This window comes from Hyaena hyaena, unplaced genomic scaffold (genome assembly GCF_003009895.1).
Source record: "Hyaena hyaena isolate Hyena2069 unplaced genomic scaffold, ASM300989v1 scaffold_87, whole genome shotgun sequence".
NCBI classification, from domain to species: domain Eukaryota; kingdom Metazoa; phylum Chordata; class Mammalia; order Carnivora; family Hyaenidae; genus Hyaena; species Hyaena hyaena.
The window spans coordinates 1,354,626-1,381,697 of record NW_024080718.1 but is presented as its reverse complement, the minus strand read 5'-3'; the positions used below and the strand labels follow the sequence as shown (position 1 = coordinate 1,381,697).

The following is a 27,072-nucleotide window of genomic DNA, read 5'->3' as shown; positions in this document are numbered from 1 at the left end:
ATTTTGGATTCTGTGTCTCCCTCTCTCTCTATCCCTCCACCGCTCATGCTCTGTCTCTCAAAAATAAACGTTAAAAAAATAAATAGAATCTGAGACCCTTGTATTAAAAAAAAAAAAAAAAAAATGAGGCACCGCAAGATTCTCAGCTGCTTCCGGAGTCATCAATGATTAAATTAAGCTCCCCAGAGCTTTAGTGCTGTGAATATTTTATTGTATTCTTTGAAAAGTGGTTATTTTAAAATCAGATTATAACTCTTAGGTAACTGAAATAACTACATTTATCAAGACATATCTTTAAAAATTACTCCAGGTAAGTAGGAATTTTCGATACCAATCTCCCTAATACTAGGATAGGATATACTTAAAGTATAAGTACATATTTTTTTTCTGAACACAATGAAAATAGCATACTTCTCCAAACATTTCAGTTACCTGGGGCAGTATTTATTCTACCAATCTCTAAACATGATAAGGTTGTCTTATAACTAAATAGTATTTCAAGTACATTCGGCTGCCCTTGAGAAAAACCAAGAAATCAATTTTGATTGTTCCATGTTCTTAAAGCATCGTGGAGAATGAAAAAGGTAATTTTGTATGTAATTAGACTGAGTTTTATTGAGATATGACACACAATTTTTGAAAATGAGGTTTTATTTCAGTGTGAAACTATGTAAAATTTACAATGATGAGTAACAGAAGGAGTGGACCCAGAAGGCTCATGGCTGGCACTTCCGATTGAGAAGATGACTGAACCCACAATAGTGTTCACAGAAACAGTGTCTCCTGCTCACTGTCTGCTCTTTACCTTCTCTGGTGCTCCTGGTACCTTCCAGGGATGTACCCCATGCAATAGAGCCTCATTATCACCAGATGTGGACAGCATAAAATTAATTTCTATGACTTCTATAGTCAAAAGAGTATACCAGCCTTTATGTCTAGAGTCACAGTAAGGAACAATTTAATAACACAGGACTGACTGTAGACAATCATTTTCAAGATTTAGTGGCTTCTATTGGTGAAACACAACATTTCAGGCAGGCGCTGACACCACTCTAATGACTGACACTACCCTAGTTTCAGTGATAATCCTGAACACTGTCGTCGCTGAGATCTGAATCCCAATGCTATTTATATTGAGAAAAATAAATTTACAATTAGATTTTCTACCTTTTTGAAGCAGAAGCACTGAGCATTAAAAGGAAGAATTTGGGGACACAATAGCTGGGAAAAACTAACAATAAAATGCATAATTTCAGAGAGATGAAAAGACTAACAAGGTATACCGTTTCAAAGTAAAATGGGAAAATACATTAGTTTCAAAAGAATAAAAATAGTGAACAATAATAACCTGTTTTACAAATGTAAGGAAGAGGGCACCTGGGTGGCTCAGTCAGTTAAGCAATCAACTTTGGCTTGGGTCATGGTCTCGAGGTTCGTGAGTTTGAGCCCCAAATTGAGCTCTCTGCTGTCAGCATGGAGCCCGCTTTGGATCCTCTGTCTCCCTCTCCCTGTCCCTCTCCATTTCTCTCTCGTGTGTCCAAAAATAAGCATTTTAAGACATATATATTTTTTTTAAAAAAGATTCATTTAGAAATAAAGGAAGAAGCCAAAACTTAGATTTCCAAACCATACCAATAGGGGCATACTAGAGAACTTACCATTAATATGTTTATTTTAGGGTTTTGGTAAATACTTTTTATCAGATTTAGGAAGAAGTTCCCTTCCAGTTTGCTAAAAATTACTTTTTTTCAAAAAAGATATATGGATGTAGAATTTTATTAGATGGTTTACTCCATCTATATGAGATGATCATATTTATTTCATTTATTGTGTTAATATGACAAATTATATGGATTTTCTAACCTCAAACTAGTCCTGCATTCCTCCTGGATAGATCCAACTTGGTCACGGTGTATAATTCTTACTTGTGTGCTGCAGAATTTGGTTTGCTGGCCATTTTAGTTTGGGGATTTTTGTATCTTTGTTCAGTGAGACTGGCCTAGAAATTTTCCGTTTTCTGCATCAAGGTTGTTAATCATGAGTACCTCCCCCTTTTTCTATTTACTGGAATAAAGAATATGTACTTTAAAAGGGGGAACACTGAGAGATTATAAATTTTGAAAGGTCTCTCTTATGCATGACCACTGTTAAGAGTGACTACAATGAAGAAGGGCAAAGGGATATTAAAAATAAATCACATTTTCAAGCAGTTGCTCGCACAGACCTTGATTTAGAATGATAACAGGGATACATGGTTCTACACTGTTTCATTCTTTCGATTGGACAATTATCATTGTTTTAAAAATGAGGAAACTGAGTCTTAGACTACTTAAATAACTTGCCTAGGGTCATACAACTAATACGTGTAGAAGCTGAAATTGGAGCATGGGTCTCACTCCAGAGAGTGTGCTCTTAAGCACTTCTCCTTTTTTCTTTTCTTTTTTATCCCCCAATGTAGAGATCCAGTGTTTTGGAAGACTTTTCACACACACCTGCTAACAGTAATAACCCACAGGTCTGCAGCCAAAATAAACATAGCTCTTTTCCAAAGTGCTGAAATTATAAAAAGTCGAAAATGCCTGAGCTTCACTGCCAAAGGTTGGTAATGGTTCAAAATATACGATAGAAGCGATCCAATTAAGAGAATAGACTAAAAACAATTATGGGAATCCTAACTAAGGTCAACATTTAAGTATATGTAATAAATGTGCGTGGAGAAGTTTTGTAAAGCACATATGTAATCCAGCACATTGGGCTTCACTGCTAAATTTTGGAGTATCTCCCTCCAGTTGCATATATTTAGTATATGCCTTTCACTCGAGACACAATTTTTCGTTTCTAACAATTCTGATATAGACATTCATTGTAGATTCAATGGTATCTTAAAAAAAAAAAATCACTGACAAAGTTACAAAAGAAAAAAGATTGCTATCTGCATGAAGTCCAGTTTCTGCCAGAGGACTGATGTTTGTTTACCTCGGGGCCGAGGCAGGGGCGGGGCGGGGCGGGGCGACGGGCGGCGCTACCAATTGTGAACACAGCATTTTCTCTTTGCTTGAAGCTTTTTCGATCACGGTGGTGGTAGCAGTTGGAACCACACTCTGAATGAGGACCAGCTGGTTTCTTTGTTGTCCTTTTCCAAAGACAAGTTGAGTTCTCATCATCTATCCTGACTCTGCCTAGCTTTACGCCAGGGTCTTCTATCAGAATTCATATCTTGGGTGTTATTTTCGTTATTGTTTTCTTTCTTAGTGCCAGAGAAAATGATGTCTCTTCCAAATAATAGTATCTTAGATGAAATATATTTGAAATAATGTACATGCAATTTAAGCAGCGTACAGACAATATTTTCCATACCTTAAGTATTCTCCAAAGATATTAATGATTATCCAGGATTCAATATTATAATCCATAATCCATTATTCTCACTTTTGTAGAATTCAATTGCTTCTCATTTTTCGCAGTATAAGGCTGTAATGAATATCATTCTCATGTATCTTCATACCATTTCTGATCATTTCTCCACAATGAACTCCTACATGTAAAACATAAGGTCAAAGGTGTGAAGATTAAAACATTTTTTAATGTATTGCCATATTGACCTATAAAAATGCTCATCACGTTACATCACTACCACTATTTATACAAGGGGCCTATTTTCCCTAAACTTAAATAACATCTGTCAAATTTCTTATGTAAAAAAAATTCTCAATTGTTAGTTAATTTGCATTTATTTCTGTGGCTGAATGTTTCAAATATTAGTTGGTCATTTATAGCTCTTCATTTGTGGATCATCTCCTAATGTCATTTGGTTATTTTCCTATTGGGACGTTAGTCTTTTATGTTAGAATGATTTTTATTTGTAGAATGTTATTGCAAATCATATATGTTGCTAATGTCTTTCCATTTGCTTGTTTTTAAATTTCTTAGAATTTTTAGATATACCAATCATTTTTGCTCCAATACAACCATATGTAGCATTTTTCTTTCTGATTTCTTTGTTTCTGTGCTAAACCCTACATCAAATGTTTTCCTCTAACTTTTATGACTATTTCTCAACTCTTTATTCCTCCTGAAAATGATCGAGGTATGTGTAAAAGGACTAGGAACAAATAAAAACTGCACAAGCTTGATACTAATGTAAACTGATGATATGATCTAATGTGAAAATAGAACTGGAGTGAATTCAAAGACTCAGGAAAAAGTCTAATCTGCCCCTCATCCATTCTCTGCCACAATCTACTTTCTTCGCTAAACCAAATGACTCTTTGCATAACGATATTATTCATGTTCCCATTGTTTACAGCTAATTGCTTATAACAGTGCTCCCCTTTTTTTTTTTTTTTTACTTCATGGCAGAGAAAGAAAAGGAAAAGCATTGTACAGTGCACAGTTAAATGGAAAAGACTGCATTAACAGCTGCCAGAGTTAAGGATGCCTTGAGCTCCACCACCCAAACAGCACGTTAGCACATCTGTAGCCCATTTGGGGCCTAACAGTTGAGAAGGTTTACTTCAGAAGGGCTCTGCTACTTATCATGTTCTTCTGATGAGATTTCCTTCTCTGCTGATATGTTGCTAGAGTTCTGTAAGATAGATGCCGGCAGTGATGTAGAGAAGCCCAACTATGCCTGTTAAATAAAAAGAGAAAGTCCCGAACAAAATAAGCATCAGGGAACTATCCTCCTGCCCTTTTGTCCTAGACCTTGTGATAAGGAGAGGATACTATACCTCAAGAAGACAACACAATACTCTTTGTGTTATCAGAACATACGAAATCTTTGTGAATCCACTCTCAGTCAGGTCAGTGTAAGGAAACTGAGTGACTCTCACAGTGTGGAAGTATCTGGTCATTAAAATCTTCTAAGTCTCTATAAGCCAAGAGTCTGTCAGACCTCTACAAAGGAGACACTTGCAGGACTCAAGGCTCAAGGACATTAGGCTCTTTTTCCTCTTAAAATTTTTTAGCTTTTATTGAATGACCTACTTTTCCTTATTTTTAAAGTCACCTTGAAAAATTTTTTAATTAAAAAAATAAAGTCAACTTCATCATACACTTAATTCTTATATACCAAAGAGTCCTCATAACTCAGGTGTTCATGGACCATGCAACCTGCTATGATGTTGAGTCATAACATACTCTTACAAAAAGTGCTCCTGAAAAGTCAGGGCCTCCTTTCAGGTCTCTCTCTGCTTCACAGTATCACCTATATTATTGCCGGTGTTTGCCAGTGTCTTACAGACTGTCACTCAAAAATATAATGCAAGTGTAATGAAAACTCCTTACAAAGTAAACTAGCAAATCTCACAAAATATGCAGGATTTCATGAAGTTGATAAAGATGATGGAAAACTATTCGAATCATGAGCAGAGCTAAGAATGTGTCAGCCCAGATAGCAATTAAAGGGCAGAAGCTAAGGCCAAAAGGGCAATGATATAAGAAGTATACAAAGGAATGATCTGAGTAGAAAGAAATCCTTACAAATATGAGGTCTAGGATAATTTTGTAAAATGATTCAATTAAGGAGCAGCAATCAAACATGAAATGAAAATGATCATTTCATGTTTCAAATAATTTTGTCAAGAAAAATGCCAAAAATTATTTCTAAGAGATAAAATATTTAGAAGTTAACTTCATTATATAGAAAATAAGTTTATTTTTATAGTTTTAGCAAAATATTTCAAGTTAAGGTTTTAGTAAAACTATTTATTATGAAAATTTAGTCCCTGATTTAAGTGGATTTAATGTAAGTGACTTTTTGGTATGAGTTATACTCGATAATTATTTGTTTCAAGGTATTAATTGTCTACTCCTGTATTTGTGTAACAGTGTTAACACAGATTTCATTTGCTGTAATATCAGATAGGGCCAGTCTCTGCTTTTCAATCATATTTTAATTTTAAAAACTTACTCTTTCTTGTTTATCCTTCTAGTTGATATAACATAAATTTATTTAAAACCCTTGGAAATTAATTTAAATCTATTGGGATTCATTAAACCTCTTTAGTAATTTAGGAAAAATTAGATAGTGTATGTTATATTCAGTATTTATATCAAGAAAGAATGATATATATCTCCATTTGTTTTCCTTGATCTCTTTTAGGAAAGTTTTCTTCACACAGGTCTTCATATTTCTTGAATTTATTCACAGGTGATATCAGTGTACCTATCTATTAAATCACCATCTACAAAAGAATATCTCTATTGAACCAAGGTACCAATCACAAGAGTGAGATTACTTTTCTTTAAAGAACACAAGTGATTAGAATCACAGTAAAAAGGAAAGTTATTTCAAGAATATGGAAGACAAAAGTCTTAATCAGGACATGCAAATTAACCTCACAAAGGGTACCTTTAGACCCATGATTGTCAACCTTGAATGTGCAATCAGGATCACCTGAAGGATTTGTGAAAACACAGATTATGAGGCCCCAACTCCAAAGTTTCTGATTCAACAAGCCTAGATGGGGCCCGATAATTTGCTTGGCATAGCAAGTTCCCATTCGATGCTGCTGACTTGAGAACTACACTTTTTAAGCATTATTGACCTAGAGAAACTTGAATGTGTGCAGCAGGAAACATGTTCAAGCATGAATGTTCATAGCTACCTTATTTATAATAGTTAAAACCTGAAAACCATCTCAGAGATACTCGAACATTTGTGGCATATTTTACAAGGGAATACTGTACAGCCATGACAATTAATGAGCACTACATACTCTAGGGATGAAGCTCAAGAACAATGTTGAACAAAAGGTGTCACTGAAGTTTAAGTATGCATTTGATTCTATTCAGAGAGGTCAAAAACAGTATGGTACCATATAGCATTTAGAGATACATACATGTGGCAAAACTATAATGGAAAATAAAGAATTATTAACAAACAATTCAGCATAATGGTTATCTGGGCGTTGGGAAGGAGAGAGAAGAATCAGGCAAAGGCAGAGATGTGCTTCCACATTAATATTCTAGATCTTAAAAGTGATGTATACTTCAAAATATAAACAAAATATAAACTTTGAATGTATTCTTATATGTGTGAATTATTTCATAATAAGTAAAAAAGGAGGCGATGACCATGTTCCATGGTGCTAAGAGTTCAAGAAAGATGAAGCTATAGAAATGACTCTTGAATGTGGCAAAAGTAAGGTTTTTGGTGCTCCAGAGGAGCAATTTCAGAGGAACGATGAGGACAGAAAATAAAAAATAGAGCAGACTGAAAACATGAAGACAGAAACTGCTGAAAACAGTAAGAGAAGTGCAAATCAAATATTTCAGAAATGCACCTAGAAGGAATTACTTCTAGCCAGAAATAATCACAAACACTTCCTGGAGGAGACATCTGTATGACGTTTTAGAGGCTGGACAAGATCTGGGTCTATAGAAACAGGATATGAAGGATGTTTCAAGCAAAAAGAATGCAAACAGTGCCAGGAAAAGTGGAATCAAGCAAAAGTTAGTGTGCCCTGGAAAGACAGCAGTGCCCTTTAGCTGGAGCATAGTGGCAACACAAGCAGGATTTCGCTACAAAGATACAGGCTGGTCTAGACCTGTGCTGCTACCCACAGCTACTGAGGATTTAAAATAGGGCTCCTAGAGCTGAAGAACTGAGGTTTTAATGTGAACTAATGTAAACTTAAAAAGCGATACCTGATTCAGTTATAGGAAAACTTTTTAAGTTTGGAAGAACTTGGGTATGTGAATCTACTTTTTTCCAACTATAAAGGTTATAAAATCTAACTACAGATCAAGTATTTTCAGTTGAAATATAGTATCTGAATTGAGATGGACTGTTAATAAGGTAACCAACTGTGTACATTTTAGCACCGTAAGTCCTACCACACAGGGTCACACTAGCTCTAAGTGCAATATATGCAGTAAAACCTTGGATTGCGAGTAGCTTGTTCTGTGAGTGTTCTGCAAGATGAGCCAACAGTTCTAATAAATTTTAACTTGATAAATGAGCAATGTCTTGCAATACAAGTAGTAATTACACTGAACATCACATGATCACAACTGAGCCAATGGTTCTTCTTTCTCTCTCTCTCACTGCAGGATTGTGGGTGATCGTCTCCTGTGTTCGGATGCTTGGTCTCAGGCCACGGTGACCACCAATGAACTGATGGATTGGCATCTCGAGGAACAGCAGGAGATTATGGAGGAAATCTTGTCTGCAGAGGAGAAAAAGGCGGAGGAAACTCTCACCTCAAGTGAGATTAGGGAGATGTGTAAAATGTAGGAAACAGTACAATTTTGTAGAAAAGCACCACCTGAATAAGGCTGTAGCAATGTGAGCCATGAATGTTTAAGGACAATGCAGTATCACAGTTTCACGAAATCGTCAAAAAGCAAGTGTCATTGAATAGGTTCCTTGTTAGAGGTGCGTTAAAGAAAGATTCCATTGAGCCAATAGATAGCAGTGACTCCATTAGTGATAGTGAAAGTCGTCCTACACAGTAACTCCTCTCTGGTCTCCCTCCTACCAGCCATGAAGATTTTCAAAGGTTAGTGCAGGTTATTTTTCTTTATATTTTGTATTTTATGATTTTCTTTATATTACAGTATTGTAATAATTCTTATATGAATATTTTTAGGTTGTGAAATGAATCATCTGAGTTTCCTTTTTTTTCTTATGATGAAATTTGCTTTGATATACAAGTGCTTTGGATTACAAGCATGTTTCTGGAACGAATTATGCTCACAAACTAAGGTTTTACTGTATTCTAGATTTTAAAGCATGTAAAATAGCTCATTAATAAAATTTCCTATTACATGATGAGATGATAATATCCTGAGTATATAAGGTTAAACAAAATATACCTGTCTTTACCTATTTTTAACTTTTCTTAATGTGGCCATCAGAAAATTTTAAATTACACATGCCTGGCATATTTCTATTGGACAAGCACTGGTCTAGATAAAGGCAGGTCTTGAATAACAACTTCAACTAGGCTATTATTACAAAATAAGAAGCTACTAAGATCTCAAACATTAGTAGCCTTTGGTGAAGGGGCAGTAAAAGGAGTACTTCAGCATTTGGAAATACAAAAATAAGACTGCCTCTTGAAAGTTAAAATTTTAGGAGAGCCTAGGTGGCTCAGTCAGTTGAACATCAGACTCTTGGTCTTGACTAAGGTCATCTCACAGTTTTTCAGTGTGAACCTCGCACTGACAGTGTAGAGCCTGCGTGGGATTCTCTTTCTGACGGTCTCTCTGCCCCTTTCCCCACTCCATCATCAAAATAAATAACTTCAAAAAGGAGTTGAAAATTTGGGGACGTGTGAGTGGCTCAGTCTGTTAAGCATTACGACTCTTGATTTGGGCTCAGGTCATCTCATGAAAGTCCCACTATCAGGCTCCACACTGGGCATGGAGCCCGCTTAAGATTCTCTCTCCCTCCCCCTCTGCCCCAACCCTGCTCATGTTCTTGTTCTTTCTCTTGAAAAAATAAATGTATACATACATATTTTAAAAACTTAAAGGGGCGTCTGGGTGGCTTAGTCGGTTAAGCATCCAACTTTCGTTTAGGTCATGATCTCGCGGTTCGTGGGTTCGAGCCCCACGTCGGGCTCTGTGCTGACTGCCAGCTCCGAGCCTGGAGCCTGTTTCAGTCTGTGACTCCCTCTCTCTCTGACCTTCCCCTGCTCACGCTCTCTCTCTCCTATAAATAAATTTAAAAAACATTTAAAAAAAAAGTTAAAATTCTAATTCAACAGATCAAAGAAGAAATGAACTTGCCAAGAAAAAAAAAAAAAAAACGCTCCAGGCCTATAAGTCCTGACCAGTTTGTAAAGGCCGCATAAGACATAGCTTCAAGTAAGTTTCTGGTTTTGCACTGGCAAACCATTTATGAATCGTTCTACTTAAAAGCCAACTTTTGTAATTGTTCTTTCTTTTGACAATCATAGGTTTCCAGATCTACTCATCATCTCATTGATCTATGATCCAGGAAAATTTCTAGTAAATTATCAGAGAATCACAGACAATGCCAGAACATTACTATGTAAAATAACAATTATGTAGGTTGGAAAGGAAAGATTCTCAGACAGTCTCTCTTGCCCTTCCTCTAACAATGTCCTATATTAGAAAAGTCAGAGGATTATTTTGATTAACTGCTATAGTTCTGAGACATCTTATCTAGCATCCTTGACTGGCCTCTTGTTCCCTACTCCAATGACCCATAATTTTGGGAATGTCATCACCATCTAACCAGTTGCCCAAGCCAGAAATGTGACAGTCATACTAAATTTCCACTTTAACTTCACCCCAAAGACCTTGTTAAATTCCACCTTAATTTGTTTCAAATCTTCCATTATTAATACTTTGCCCCATCCCCAAGCACATCATTAAATATGGCAGAATTGGCACTGAACCAAATTTCTCTCTATATGTGGATTCTTTCGATCATTCTCTGGGTCATCTAATTTACTTTTAGGGTTTTAATTCCTAAATTGTAACTCTAGCTCAGAACTTTCTCAAAATATTACAAAATTAGAAATCCAATCACCTGCTAGGTATATCCTCCTGAATATTCCATAGGCACCCCAATCACAAAACGTCCAAAACTTCAATTATCATCTTTTTCATCCAATTTGTTACTTATCATGTTCTCCAAAGGTTGTGATGGTTAGAATTCCCACACTAGAAAAATGAACTTCAATTTATCTCCCAATATTGAATTAAATCTTTCCCATTTCTTACTCGTTAAATCCTTTCTCGATTTTTCATCACAACAAATCCTCACCTGAACTCCCTTTAACCAACATCCAAACTTCATAATGTGACCCACAAGGCCTTCCATGATCTTATCACAGTCTACTTTTATATTCAGTAGTTTATACATGCAGTTGGTTTATTTTACCTTTTTTTCATGTGCTTTCCATGCCTAGATAAACTTTTCAATTTCAAGGGCATGTGTAGGCTTTCAATGTCCACCCATGGAAAAAAAGGTAAATCTAAGTACATAGGTTCTATAGGTTTTAAAATCTAAGAATCAGCAAAATGAATCTATCCTGCTAGCCCTAGTAGAGGTTTTCAGTTGCAAAAATCTACCATCAGGATGTATCTCTGTTTATAAGTTTCTCCAATGAGGCTTAGAGGGAGTAGCTAGTTATGCTTACTGGACCAAGAGAATGAGCATCCTGGATATTCAGTTTTTAAACCACAACTTTTGGTTTCTAATTATTTTCAGTTCTCAAGTACCTGTTCCTCAGCATCCTTTCCAAAAGAATGGCTGCCCAAATTCTCCTTGATTTAGCATCCTCTGTTGAGTCATCTGGAAGAAGTAACTTGCTGAGATAAGTCTAGGAAAAAAGGGCGAAGAAGCCATGTAGATGACCTATAATAATGTGACGTTACTAGGAGCAGTGAGAACTGTAATGTCAATCGTATTAAAGGAAATATTCTGGGCATGTGATATTAAAAAACATTGTTCATTTAGACAGCGTGTCATCCAAACAGTGAATACCATACAAGGAAAACACAAAGAAGTCGAACATCAGGCTTCAATATTCACAGGATATTCAGGACTCTACAGACTAATGAGTCTGAAAATGGATTTTGTAATAACCTCAGTTCCACACATCAATTTTTATGAGCTCATCACAAGAATAAAAGCTCCCCTAAGAGCTCAAGGGAAAGTAGACTTATCGTTGTTCTGTACTAATTAAGAAGTGTTTAATAAATGTTTAAACTAAATTAAAATATGCCTTATCTGCCTTATGTCTTCTCCATCTATTAAGATGCAAAAGGTGCCTCTCTGTATTCGCAGGATTTCTTCTGCTTTTTTTCTCTATGTTCTCCACACTATTTTTTAACTTAGCTGGTCCATGTTCTTCCTCTAGACTGTGACCATCTTGCGGACTGGACCATGTCTTTTTCATCTTTGCTCCATAACAAGTAACAATACTTGACCTTTGTTAGCAATCAATAAGTCTACCAACTGACTAACAAGCCTTCTTTTTACTTGATTACACCATTTAAAAAATCTAAACCAATGCTATTCAAAGTAGTTAGCCCTTAAACTGTTGGTTTATAATGTGATACAGAGTTTAAGCAGAATGTGTAAAAGAATGGCTTCCTTTTTTGAAAAAGCCTTGCTGTGAAAAAAATCAATGCTTTAGTGATACAGATGATTTATAGTTTTGCCCCTCCCTCTTTGATCTGAACACTTGAGAGTCAGAAAAAGACATTTTCATAAAGAAAAGGAAGATGCTGAGGAACGGATGGTTAAAATTAACTTTAGGGTTTTCATCCATCTTTATGAGCACACATACATATATTTACAGATCCCCAAAATGACTTAAAGTAAAGGCACCTATTTTAACTGCTTAAAAAAAATAGTAAAGACACAGGGCACTTAAAAAGTTTTTTAAAAGCCAAGACGCATTAAAAAAAAAAAAACCTAATAAATTTTTAATTAGACTTTTTTTTTTTAACAGGACAAGTAACAGATTACATCAAACTTCAGAACTTCTCAAATATCTAGTTATTATACACATTCCCATCTGACTTGCAGGGAGGGATCTTGGTCGGCTTAACAGTTTCAGGTAAAATAAGCTGCATAATAATATATGTTACAATAAATGTACAATGTTTACATGAAATATGTTTTAGAAGCAAAAATTAAAACAAAAAAAGATGCATCTGCATCAAAAGGCGACCTTTTAAAATGCCACAATTATTTTTTACATTCACTCTTGCAACAGGTCACAAGATGGGGTCACTAAGCTCAGATAAATCACTATGATGCACATAAAATACAGAAAGATTGGTTATTTTATATATTATATATATATTTATATTCTCACACTTTAGCATCTGAGACATAAACTGAGAATTTAAAATTTATTCTCTTCAGATAACAAATCATTTTTTATTTTCCATAAACATGGTGCCCACAAAAGCACATAGGTAAGGCACGATAGGGTTTTCTGTTATAGAACAGTGTGCATCATGTTTACTTAACCAGAAAACGTGCATTATCTGTGCAAGTTCATGCTGCAAACCCAACACATATACAATAAAAAACAAAAAGGAAACTGAGCTTTAAACAAAATCAATAATTGGTACAATTCCAGCTGTTTCACATATTTGTTCAGACTGACAATATATCGACAGGTGGTTTATTAAAAAGCCAATTGTTACATTACAAATAAACTCTGCTCAGCAACAGTTTTAATCTGAAATCATAAACAGTAATAAAGCAACTTTACTGAAACAAAGTAAATACTGAGGCACAAAGCGACAGTCACTCGTGCATTCACTATATTGCAAGCTTTCATGACCCAAAATTTCAAATACAATTTTTCAAATACACATTTTGCTGCAACAATGTGCCCTGCTTTAAACCTGACATAGAACAGGGGAGCTGACATTTCATTAAATTATAAATAGGTTGGGAAAATGACTTAATCCCAATAGTACTATGACATAGTCCTAGTATTTATAATAAATACAGCTTTTCACAAAATACTTTTCCAATATCTGCCAATTGCATCTTTATTGCTCACATAAACTGGAATCCATTACAACTGATATCGGAACTCTCACACAAAATCATACTCAGACATTTTTATATAAAACTTATAAAAGATATTTTAAACTTGTATCTAATACTTCCAGGTGTTTGGCTGTTTGATCTATGTGATAGTACAGCCACATGTATATATGTGTGTGTATATATACACATATACACATACATATATATACACATACACACATATATACACATACGTATATACACATTAGATTATGAATAAAATAGGAAGCTTATTTTACTGCTTTAATGCAGACATCCTCACAAAACAAGACACTTTTCGCCACCACCAGCATTTATACATATATACAAAAGCCAGTTTAAGTACATGTACATCCACCTACACGTATATGTAACCACTAAACCCAAATTAATTTTCCTGTATTCGAGCTGTAACAAATGAATCTCTTACAAGCAATAGAAACCTAAGGTTAAACTGGGAAATTAACAGTTTTACCACATTAGCCTGGTAAGGAACTATGCAGGTGACTGTATACCAAAATTCACAACATTAGTTCACAGGAAATTATGGAAATACAAGAAGCCTCTTCACCATGCTTTTGTGTGGTTATCCAAACACTTTGTGGTGCAAAAACACAACCATCACATCTGAAAATGCTTAATAACATCAATGTTCCTCATGCAAAACTTTAAATGCATTGGCTTAACTGAGCTCCAAAAACTAAATGAAACCATTGTTCTGTGTACTCAGCATTGCTGCCTCACTGTTAAGTCCCTTTGGAACCTTAAGATTTCTGGAACATTCAAACAGAGCTGTATTCAATAAAAATATTACATACAAAAAGCATTTAAAAGGAAGACAAGAAGCCAAACAGGAATTTTCCTATTGTAAATACCAGTCCTAGGAGTGGAAGAAAGTCTTTTCAGGAGCCTCCTTGAGAATTGGCTAGGCCAGTCCGAAGACGAAGATGAGACATAGAGTTCATATGTTTATTTGATGGCTTCAAGGGAGTATTGCAAGTAAGAGCTTGGGGAAAGCGATGGTGATATCTATCTAGTCGTAAATATTTTACTGTAACCAATTTCCCTGTTGTAAGATAAAAATAATATTTTAGATCTGTAAAACTGTGCTTAATATTTATAGAAAACAAACTGTGGTAAAAGACATATGAACATAATATGCAAATAAAGTAATCTTAAATTATTATTCTAAAAATGTTGACCTAAAAATTCTTTAATTTAAAATCTGGTATAGTTTAACAGTAAGCCATAAGTTGTCTTTTTAAAATGTTTGTAATACTCAAACTTCTTACCATCAAACCAAGAGCCATGCAATGCCTTAAAAGCTTTTCCAGCATATTCTGGAGACAGACATTTAACATATACACAGCCCTGTGATATTTAGAAAAAAGAGAGAAAAAGAAGAAGAAAAAAAGAAACAGTCTTAGTTTAACAGCAACAAGTCCAAAATGTAGAATTCAGTAGCAAAAGTTATTTTACCTCACGTGAATTTTTGTCTACTGCAATATGAACAATGCCGTCATTATCACTGCATTTTTCCAAAATTGCTTCTTGAATTGCCAAATGCCACTGATCCCCTATTTCCCTAAAAATTAATGAAAACAAAAATCAACAACCATATTCCTGCTCCGTGAAAAACCTTTATTGTCTCTTATAACATATATACCCTACCAGAAGAATGAAGATAATTTCAAAACCACATACTGTTAAAACTAGTAGTTAGGTAAATACTTCTTACAAGCACTATATAAATTTAAAAAATACTGGCATTCACAGTCCCAGACCTTCTCTCATTTCCAGTGTAAGAAGGCACAGAACTGAGGCACTGACCACAGGAGAACAAATGTGCTGTCATTTTTACGTCAGAAATCTTATGTACCTGTAGTCATTTCTTTTTTTCTCCCTAGCAAGTGTTAACACTTTAATGAGTTTGTAGTGAACTTATAGAAGCTGAGTATTATTTTTTAATGATATTTTCAAATTCCTAAACTTAAGGAAAATTCCTAGTAAATAGTGTGTACTGAGGTTCTCTTTTTCAAAGTAATGGAGGAATGATACAAGGCAAACATTTTGCACAAAGCACCCCCTTACTGTTATGAGAGCTCTCAGCACTGAGTTTCTGCTGCACCGATGCCTATTTGTTTTACTTGTTGAGAGAGGGCAGGCCAAAGGGAGGGCGGCTACACTTTAAATCATAAATCATAAATCTTCATCGTAGGTGACAAAATACTAGACTGGCACTGATTCCCTAATCCCTAAGGTAATGAGGTAAGCTTCCCAAAAGAGGGCTCAGCGTACCACTAAGTGCTTGTATCTCTGCAAAGCAGGGGTGTGTGTGTGTGTACTGACAGAGTTTCTCCGCATTTCCAATTTTGTTGTCACTGATTTGGAATCTTGTCATATCAACCATTTCTTGAAATAAGTAAGTTACTAAATGAGACGTATGGCTATTTTCTGAGTAATAGTTTCCACTGTTAGAAGTTTTTTACAAAACAGAATCTGACCTGTCATATCATTGGATGAATAAGCAGTCACATCTAGGAAGCAAATTCTAGAAATTATTGCAGCTTATATATGAAATATTACAGATTCTAAGGCAGCAACTTGACTGTGCTAATCTCTGGGTGCATGTGCTGCTGTAATACATAAAAGAAAAGTTTCTCAAATATTAAATGGATACAAAAGTTTCTTGAATATTACATGGACAAGTAGACAGGACTTAAGAGGGAGAAGTGTGTACCTCTTTGCAGAGAATTTTTATAATTAGAGATCGGAAATTTAAATATAGTAGATATTTTTATCTATATTGCCTACTAAAGCACAGAATGTTGGCAGACAGGTCTTATACACTTAACAATGAGTACTGTTTATCACCACGTATATCATTAATTTGACTCAAACATTTTTCTGCCATTGGGAGCGCATACAAAGATTTGTAGTTTAACAAGTTATTATATATCTGTGTCTTCTTTTGGCCAAACCTTTGCCTGAAATTTAACAAAAGAAGAGAAAAGAAAAACATAACATTTCTGTAGTAAGAGGTTCAAAAGGAAAAGAGATTGTTCGATTACACATGTAACATTATTAAAATATTCCAAATAAAAATTATATATACTTCTGATCATAATACTTACATAACTGGGTCAAACATATTTCGAATCTTTAGACACGGTGTCAAACTATTTGGCGGTGAATTTCTTCTATCTAAATGAAATGCTATAAAAAACAAATTAGTGTTACTATTTGTTACTGTTCCATTTAGTTCATTCAAAACATATTCACTGCATGCTTTTACTAGGAGCCAGACCCCTGGATGTTAAGGTCAATCAGAGAGAGACAATCATTGCTCTCACAGAGTCTGCAGTTTGGTGGGTGAGACCGATGAGAAACCGTGTCAAAAAAACCAAAAACTGTTATTGTGGCAAATCTTAAGAAAGAAGAATACAAGAAGCTGTGAAAGTAACTTAGGTTGTCTGGAAGTATAACACTTCACTGACTAAGTGAAATTTATGTTGGGACCCAAAGAGTAATAAAAGTAGACAGAGTGGAGAGGTGGAGAGGGCATTTCAAGCAAATGTGATAGCTTATACACAGCCCGAGGCAAGAAGGAGCTCAGTGCAGTCAAGGAACTAAAAGAGCTCCATGGCTGGAGCAGGGACAATAGAAAGATAAACCTTAAGAGGGACAGATCAAATTATTGAGGACCTGGCAGGTCACACTAAAGTGCTCAGACATTACCATAAGACCACAGAAAGCCACTCAAGTTTTTTAAGGAGAGGAATAATATGAGACTATCTTTTAAAATTATAATTTTTAAAAATAGACTGTTATATGAAACCTCTATTAGGTGGAAACAAACAGAATGCAAGGAGACCAGTCAGAAAGTCATCAAAGCTGTCTAAGAGAGAAGATACTACTGTGGATAAGAGAGGCCAGCAATGCAGACGGAAATAAGTGGATAGAGTCGGGGCATATGGAGTAGGTTTGACACAACTTATTTAAAAACTATACACGGGAGGTAAGGAAGGGATTAAGGATGACCCTCAGGTTTATGGCAGAACCAACTGAGAAGGGGTATCATTAATTAGACCAAGAACACTGGGAGAAGAGGTCTGTTTGGCAAGAGAGGTTATTGAAGTCGTGCACATGTTTAATTTGTGGTGTCCACATCCTGGCAGACAAGTATACAGGTGGGCATAAAAATCTGAAAACCATAGGACTTAATTTAAGATATAAGTTTGGGAGTGATCAACATATCTATGGTAAATGAAGTCACAGAGGGAGATCATCTAGGAAGACAGGCAGAATGAGAAAAGACGCTGGCCTTGAGAAACCCCAACACTTAGAGGTCCAGGAAAAGAAGAAAGTTTGGAAAAGATTGAAGAAATGGACAGAAGTATCAGGAAAACCAGCAGAAAGTGGCATCCCCAAAGCCAAAAGAAGAAAAGTTTTAAAGCAGGCTCAATTGTTAACACTGTTAAGCAAAATAAGGACAGAAAAGAAAAATGTCCAATGGGTTTAGCAATATGAGTATCTGAGAGCTGTTTCCCTGGAATGTCAGGGATGGAAAACAGATTAGAATTAGCTGAAGATCAGTGGGAAGTGAAGAAGTAAAAACAGTTGAGTACAGTAAACTAACGCTATGGGGAGAGACAGAGTGATAGCTACAGAACAATGTAGACTCTAACAATGTGTGTTAAAGATGAGAGAGACTATACGGCATGTTTAAGTCCTGATGAAAAGGTCCAGGAGAGGCAGGGATTTATAACACAGGAAGGGAAGATACTTGAGAAAACTTGGAGGGAATGGAACTCCGAGGGCTTAGATCCCATTGCCTACAGAGGGTCTTTGTTAAGTGAGAGAGCTCCTTAAATGCAATAGGAGTTGAAGGAGAGCGTGAGTTCTGCAGATCTTACTGGTGGTGGCGGAACTCTGAGGCAGGTACTATCTGATTGCTTCTCTTCGAGTCATCAACTGAGAACTGGGAGAGAAAGGCAAAGTTTTGAAAAGATGGAAAGAAATCTAAAATTGTTACTGAGCAGAGCAGGAAAGTGAAGTAACTGGCCAAATATGGTAAGAACACGAAAGTCAGGTAGTGCTGAGGGCCTAACTGAAGTGGATTACTTATGACGTACCAGTCTGCAAAACTGTATGACTTTTTCTCGCTGTGAACAGCTACCTGCACATAGACAAAACAGTTTCATCCTTGGTTGGAATTTACCAGGCTAAGATGAGGGATAGGTGATGACTTAAGGGTACCAGCAAGAAAAGGACTGCAAAGATAGGTTATGGAAACTAAGATGGACAGGAAAAGAAAGAAACCCAGGAGGAAGGCTGAAAAACTGGAAAAAGTAGGTATATCAAAGAAATGGAAAGTATGGGGAAGGAGTTTAAAAAAAAAACAAAAAACAAATATACAAAGCAAGAAAGTTGAAAGGATGAGTTTATGGCTAAAGACCAGAGTGTATTGATGGGTTAAATAGGTGACGGGCATTAAGGAGGGCACCTATTGTGATAAGCACTAGGTGTCGTATGTAAGTGTCGAATCACTAAATTTTATACCTGAAACTAATATTACAGTGCATGTTAACTAAAAGGAATTTAAATAGAAACTTGTAAGAAAATAAATTAGTTAATTAAAGATTTCAGAAGTATCTAGTGAAAAGAAATGTCTGGGGTGTGAATGTCCTAAAGGTGCTTGATAAGGGGTGGGGGAAAGGCCCCTGGACATGAAAAATCTTTGCCAAACCCCAGATCAAGAAAGTCTATGAACTTCTTGTCACCACCCAGATTTCTCTGGCAGTGTATGTAGTTGTATTCTTAGATGACCTTTTCGTTGTAGGCAATCTGACTTCCTTGAAATTCCAATACTGGCCTAGGCCAGCAGGGAATGAATGAACCAGAGAAAATGGAAGCATTAATACCATCTTATCCTAGTCTAGACCCAAGTTTTCACAAAATAATGGCTCTGGGAGAAGTTATTCCTGGCTAGTTCTAGCCACAAAGTAGTCATGTAGATCAAAGTGATGTTTGTCTCCCTAACTAAATTGTAATCACCTCCTGGTAGAAGCAGAGACAAGGGTTACCGAATGATGATGCATTTCAAATACTTTAAGAACTATGTTTGGATCCTTCAAATGAATGTTATTTATTCTGAAGGCTCCATCTGTCAAACATAAATAATTCTCTCCAGCAGGTAGTATGGTCCGATTTTTAACTAGTGCTTTAAAATATCATTAGAGATACTATTGCTATGTAAGAATCCAATTTATACTTAACAGCCCTTTAGAAAGAGAACTAAAAATTCAATAAGGTTGATTATTTACCAATTATTTGGAAAAAAAATACTATTAAATGACAACAGCCTACAGTGGGAGTGAATTCAAAAGACTAGTATAATTACCAACCCTCCAGTCATGTACCTTTTAATTAAATCACAGTATTTTTAAGAGGATAAACTTTTAGCCTGTTAATACGGTAAACTATTATTTTACATAAACAACCACCAAATACCCCGCCCCTCACTATATAGCACTACTTACAGTACAATATTTGTGTTCGGATACATTTAAGTGAAAGCAAAACTTAGTTTATGTATTAATATTTTTAACAAGCTAAGTCAGTCATTTAAATTATACTTAGACAACACATTTAATGGCATAAAATATAAGTAATTTTAAAACTAACTTCTCTAAATAAAAAACTTTTTTGATGTTTTATTTTGAGGGAGAGAGAGACAGAGAGCAAACAGGGAGGGTCAGAGAGAGAGGGAGACACAGAATCTGAAGCAGGGTCCAGGCTCTGAGCTGTCAGCACAGAGCCCGACATGGGGCTCCAACCCACGAACCACAAGATCATGACCTGAGCTGAAGTCAGGTGCTTAACTGACTGAGCCACCCAGGCCCCCTAAATTCTCTATTAGGGCTATATGGTCTTAAATGAGGGTATACACGTAATTATCATTAAGAAGTATCCCACCAACTTCTCATTATTCAGCTCTTGTAACAAATTCTTTTATGATCAAATTCTTAAGAGAACTCAAATCTCTCTTGCTACAAGTCTTTTATCTTGTAGTGCTAATAGACTTTTATTATCACAACCCTCCAAACACTTGAATAGGTAGACTTCAAGCAAATGGCTAGTAGGTTCTACCCCAGGATTTTCTGCCTTCAGAATAACAATCTTAGCCATTATATTTTTTATCGATTTGGTAACTAAGCAACAGCCATCATATTTTACTCTCGATCCCTTTCTAGGTTCAGTAACTAATCACTGTAACTTTTTTATCCAAGACTGTAAGTAAAGAGAGATTTGACTTTAAAAGTCTTTACATTGTGCATTTAGAAGTATTCAAATTAAGATAGCTCAGTATTCATGTACCCCAATGTTCATAGCAGCACTTTCAACAATAGCTAAATCATGGAAAGAGCCTAAATGTCCATCAACTGATGAATGGATCAAGATGGTTTCTATATACAATGGAATACTACATGGCAATGAGAAAGAATGAAATCTGGCCATTTGTAGCAACGCGGATGGAACTCGAGGATATTATGTTAAGTGAAATAAGTCAGGCAGAGAAGGACAGATACCATATGGTTTCATTCATATGTGGAACAGGAGAAACTTAACAGGACCATGGGGGAGGGAAGGGAGGAAAAATAGTTGGGGAGAGGGAGGGAGGCAAACCATAAGAGACTCTTAAATACTGAGAACAAACTGAGGGCTGATGGGGGAGGGGAGAGGGGAATGGGAGTGATGGGCATGAAGGAGGGCACTTGTTGGGATGAGCACTGGGTGTTATACGGAAACCAACTTGACAATAAACTATTTTAAAAAAAGATTTTTAAAAATAAATAAATAAATAAAATTTTAAAGAAAGATAGCTCAGTATTTGGCATATAGTTTATAAACATATACTACACCAGAACCCTGATGAAACAAAGTAGAAGGACATTTTAAAACTATTCTATCAATTCATGTTGAGTTTTAGAACTAATATAATTGACCTAAAGTTGTCTTATATCACACTTATGCAGTCTTTTTCTATCTAAAGACAATGATAAAATGAAAATAATTAGAGGTTTTAAATTCTAGATATAAAGCATCCACGTTAACACACTTAAGAATCTGTCATTTCCCCCCCCTACTAACTTATAAGAACAACTTGGATTATCTAGGTCAAGAAATTGTCTTTAGATTCATCTTGAAAATCTCACATTTTAAAAAGAACAACTGGGGCGCATGGGTGGCTTAGTCGGTTAAGCCTCTGACTTTTGCTTAGGTCATGACCTCGCTGTTCGTGGGTTCGAGCCCCGCGCTGGGCTCTGTGCTGACTGCCAGCTCAGAGCCTGGAGCCTGTTTCAGTCTGTGACTCCCTCTCTCTCTAACCCTCCCCTGCTCACGCTGTCTCTCTCTCTCTCCTAGAAATAAATAAAACATTTAAAAAAATAAAAAATAAATAAATAAATAAAAAGAAGACAACTAAAAGGGCACCTGGGTGGCTCAACTGGTTAAGCATCTGACTCTTGATTTCAGCTCAGGTCATGATCTCACAGTTTCTGAGTGTGAGCCCCGCATGGGGCTCTGCATTGACAGTATAAAGCCTGTTTGGGATTCTCTCTCACTTTCCCTCCATCTCTGCCGCTCCTCTACTCATGCTCTCTCTCTCTCAAAATAAATAAATAAACTTTATATAAGCAAAATAAAAACAAGACTATAATAGATTCACGTGAACAAAATAATGGCCTTTTCTAGAACATTACATGCATACAGAAGCACCAACTGCTAGCCACATGAAGAAATTAGGCTGAGAATCCATAACCATTGCAACAGGCATTAAGATAATCTAATCTGATTGGCTTTGAATTCCGTTTTCATTTCATGAGACCCTTCTGCAGACATCTTTTAAAAGAAAAAGTTTATTGTTTAATGTCATCTTTGAAATCATCAAAGCATCATTTATATGCCATGTTTATTGAAGACTTTCATTATTATTATTATTATTATTATTATTAAAGCTTTCTAAAAGCGAAAATTAGAGAACGAGTGATTGGATTTTTTTTCAATGTCAAAACAGCTTACTTAACTTTCTCATAAATACGTGTTTATCAAACATTGATAAATATACTTTTATCCAACAAGAAGATTTAAAGAAACTCAACTAACTACTAGTTCTGAAATGTACATTAAACTAATAAGGTTTAAATTTTGCAACTAACCATCCAATAATTCAAGTGAGGTAACAGTTATCACTAATAAAGGTTTGGGTACCTCAGGCAACCAACCACTGACTCTCCTATATACAAAACAGGAGATTTTGTATATTGTATATATCTATTATATATATTGTATATGTATATTGCAAAATATATATATATGCAAAAACATATACCTGTTTTTGCAGCTATGCAAGAATTAGGAACAATATGGAAAGACAGTCACAAAAGCTACTTGGCACAAGGGATATACTGGTGGAGAAGTCTTAATGAAAAAGAGGCAGGCAAGCAAAACTTAGAAAAAGAGCAGTTAAAAAGTTATGTTTCACTGATATATGTTTTATACCATATGTTAAAACATAAACTAGTCTTCTTTGCATAAAAATTAGTTAGCTCTAGAATACTAAGTTGCTTTAAGTGAAAAAGGAAAAACTCAAAGTGATATATATAGTGTTCTATTAAAGTAAAGATAAACTACTTATGTTTATATTTGCAAGGAGGAAAGTGGAAGTATATAGAAGAGGCTAACACGAATTCCTTCTATGGGATGAAATTGCAAAGGGAACTTGGCCTTCATATATTTCAGTGGTACTGTTTTACTTTAAACATGTAACACTTTTACATGCTGAAAAAATTAGAAAAATCCATGTTTATTTTTGTTGTTGTTTAAAAATACATACCTTGACCTTGCCATACTTTAGACGGTATTACTAATATTTTGTCACAGGAAGCAGAAGGCTGGATCCATCGCCAAACTAGAAAATCTGTACCACCTATTCTTCGTGTCTCTGTGCGAACTCTGGACTCATTAGCAGCAAGGAAGTCAACAGCTCTATCCCAGACTTTCTTCATCTTTTTTCTATCATGTGAACAAAACAGCAAATGTACTATCATCTTGGCTTGTCATCTTTTTCAAGTATTAGTAATTGCAGATAATGGTTATTATTAACTCCGGTTTTTCTTATCACTGCTCATGAAGTTTTTTCAAAAAAGACTCAGATGCTTGAAGAACATCTCAGATTTATTGGATTTCAATCTCCAGAGCTGGAACATAAGCATCAGTAAGTTTCCCCCCAAACTCCACTGATGATTCTGAGGTGTTGCTACGGTCAAGAATACTGCTTTAGGATATGAAATCCTCTTTTATTTTCAAGAAGTTACTATTTAGTCGTTTCATTTAAAAAGCGTCATTAACAGCAAAATATTTAAGGCATTGTTAGTAAAACATCACAGGCTATTGTCTATCTCTGTTTTGTTATCAAGATGAAATTAAAGGAAATGCGGTGAAGACTGACAACAAAGAATCAAACAAGTATAGAAGTGATAACGATTTAGAAATCCAGTTGTCTATCATGCCACTCAAAATTAGGAGGAGAAGAGAAGGGAATTTAGAAAGAAAGGAGAGTTTAAAGTACAAAAGTAAAGTAAGTCAACTTAAAAAGGGCCACAACTCTCAATATAATTGTCAGGACTTCAGAAGATACCAACATTCAGATCTACTTCGCCTCACAAAATTTTGAACACACCTGTCATGAGGCTGTATTAAGGAATCCTGCACGTGTGGAATAGGCATGTAAGGCTGTAAGTCTTTATTTTCCTGGCAAGCTTCATTATGACTTCGTAAAACATCTGAAAATAAACAAATTTACAAATGAATCAATCATTGGACATCATGTTGTAATTTATCACATGACTATTCTAGAAATAGATTTTTTCAAATACTTATACCTATAATCTTCACCACCATATCATACATCTGTCTTGTTTCCTCTTCTTCTTTAGTCCAGCGATATTTCATGTAACGCAGAACAACACAAACCATCACTACACCTGCAAAGTTTACATATTTCGTGTTTTAAAAATTGTGGTCAGTGGCATTCAATAACAGTCACTGTAGTCTGAAGTTATTGGTCTGTTAAATCTGATATTAACAAAACACAACAACAAAAAAAGAAATCTTATGACAGTTTCTATAATGATTACTTAACTGCTATAATGGCATAATGGAATGGGCCTTCAAAATAGTGAGCTGAATTATAGCAACATAATTACTATTACATGGACCAATTTAGTATTAAACATTTTCCTGAATTTCATATAATCTCTCTAGAAAAACTTTCTCTTCCATTATGTTGACATCTCACAAACTTTTTCCTTTGCCACATTAAACTATTAGAAAAGTGAGTTTCCTAAGACTGCAAATATACTACACCTGACTCTAAGTAAATTATTTTTAAAGGACTTGAACAGAAAAAAGAAAAAAAATATCTTCTAAATTCCTATAAATGGGACACCTGGGTGGCTCAGTCGGTTAAGCATCCAACTCCTGATTTCAGCTCAGTCATGATCTCATGATTCATGAGATCGAGCCTGGAGTTGGGCTCCACACAGGAGCCTGCTTGAGATTCTCTCCCTCTCTCTCTGTCCCTCCCCTGCTCACTCACTCTCAAAAATAAACTTAAAAAAAATAAATTCCTATAATCAATCAAAACAGTCACAGAAAATCCAGGAATCCACGTTAAATGATATTTTTTAAATTAAAAATAATTTTAATGAACTTAATTTACAATATTTTATTATTTAAAAAATAAGCCTAATTTTTAAATTTTCCTGTTCTATTTTCTAAAGATTTCTATTTATGTACCAAACTTGCTTTTTCTGACATTCTTATGATAAAGTTTTATTCCAATGTCCTTTAGAGTACTGTGTTCTAAGCCCTTAGATTATTACTGACTCTATATATATATAGTTTATATATATAAACTTCACTATTATTACCTCTTAATGAAGATTTCTGGATGTGATTTATAATGGCAACTATCACAGAAGTAAATTCTCAACCCTAGCATCTGGTAAAATACAGACACAAAAATTCTACACTATCATGTATCTTCTTTCTCATCCCAACAACTTACCTAAGCATAACAACAATAACCTGTGGGTAACAGTAATAAAAGCACGTCGAAAACGACACCAGAAAGACATCTGTGGTCTTGTGGATTGTAAAAACTGCACATCAGTTATATTTGTCAATTGTTCCTCAGGGCCATAACCAACACACCTATTTAAAAATAATTAAGGAGACTTTAGAGTCAAAATCACTTCTAAAACTACAAAATGACCAAAGTGGAAATTAAATCCTTTACCTTATTCCAACATCTTTTCCATTTTCTAAAATCCACTTCAAAGAAATATTAAATATATCTTCATATTCAGGGCCTAAATCCTAATAAGAAAAATGGAGAAAATAACTAACTATTCTTAGTAATTTACATTCTTTTGACTCTGTGTAAGCTATACTATAAATACCATACTTTCATTGTTATATAACACTTGAAGCTATATTACATAACAAAAATGTATTATTCATTATAGAAAAACAAAAGGAGAAAAAAAGCCACAATTTCCCCCACCATCCTAAGATAAGCAGAATTAGTATTTTGTTACGTTTTCTTTCTGGTTCTTTTTCATTTACAGATTTGAAGGATTTTTTAAACTATAATTTGTCTTTTTAAGTATCACTGTGATAAGAGTAGATTTGCTAATTTTTTTATGGAATACTAATTTTAGATGAACAAATGGCAAACTATTCAGAGTTGGCTGTTTCACTGACATTTTCTCAACAAGTGAATGAAGCAAGCCTGTCAACTCAAGAAAAACAGTTGACTTTGTTACCAATGATGACATTCAAGCTTTCATGTCAAAAGTAAAATTTGGAAAAAGTTGCATCCATTACTATAAGCTTGACAACCTTACAGTGCTTAAAAAGTTTTGCAATGAGACTGGTGTTGTATTAATGAATGTGACTTTGGGGTACGGCATCATGAAATGTGTCACCACTAGGAAGATCTGTATAACCAACAAACGAGTATTTTCCAAACGACCAATGCAGGAGTCATAAAGTCCTGCATAGGTAAAGGATCTATTCTGTTCTTCGTGTAACATAGACAATGGACTTTAGAGACAGAGCAAATAAAAATCACTGATACAGTTTCAAATTGCACATTGCAACTAATCTTGAAGAAACTACTACTCAGAGTTTTAGTACAGTATCAAAGAAGAGTATCTACAATCACCTAAAAAGAGTATTAAAATACTTTCCCTGTTGTGACTACATATCTACATGAAGCTAGATTTTCTTGACGTACTTCAACCAAAACATCACAACGTACTGAATACAGAAGCAGATATGAAAATGCAGTGCTTAGTTTTATTAAGCTACACATTAAAGATTACAGAGATTTGCACGCATGCATAACAATGCCACTTCTCACTAAACAGTTTTATTTTGGAAAATACAGTTATTTTTCATAAAAATACACTATGTTACCATAT

General features: G+C 35.1%; 1 protein-coding gene across 1 annotated transcript in view; it reads right to left on the bottom strand.

Moving 5' to 3' along the window:
• Positions 1-13,107: 13,107 nt before the first annotated feature.
• Positions 13,108-27,072, bottom strand: part of LEMD3 (LEM domain containing 3) — a 65,585-nt gene continuing 51,620 nt past the window's right edge. The window contains exons 5-13 of the mRNA XM_039234291.1: positions 25,884-25,963; positions 25,653-25,798; positions 24,466-24,567; positions 24,264-24,366; positions 23,418-23,596; positions 16,654-16,735; positions 14,999-15,104; positions 14,812-14,890; positions 13,108-14,585 (exon numbers count right to left, since the gene is read on the bottom strand). Coding sequence (XP_039090222.1) covers positions 14,422-14,585; positions 14,812-14,890; positions 14,999-15,104; positions 16,654-16,735; positions 23,418-23,596; positions 24,264-24,366; positions 24,466-24,567; positions 25,653-25,798; positions 25,884-25,963 — 1,041 coding nt within the window. The 3' untranslated portion in view covers positions 13,108-14,421. The remainder of the gene's footprint in view (positions 14,586-14,811; positions 14,891-14,998; positions 15,105-16,653; positions 16,736-23,417; positions 23,597-24,263; positions 24,367-24,465; positions 24,568-25,652; positions 25,799-25,883; positions 25,964-27,072) is intronic.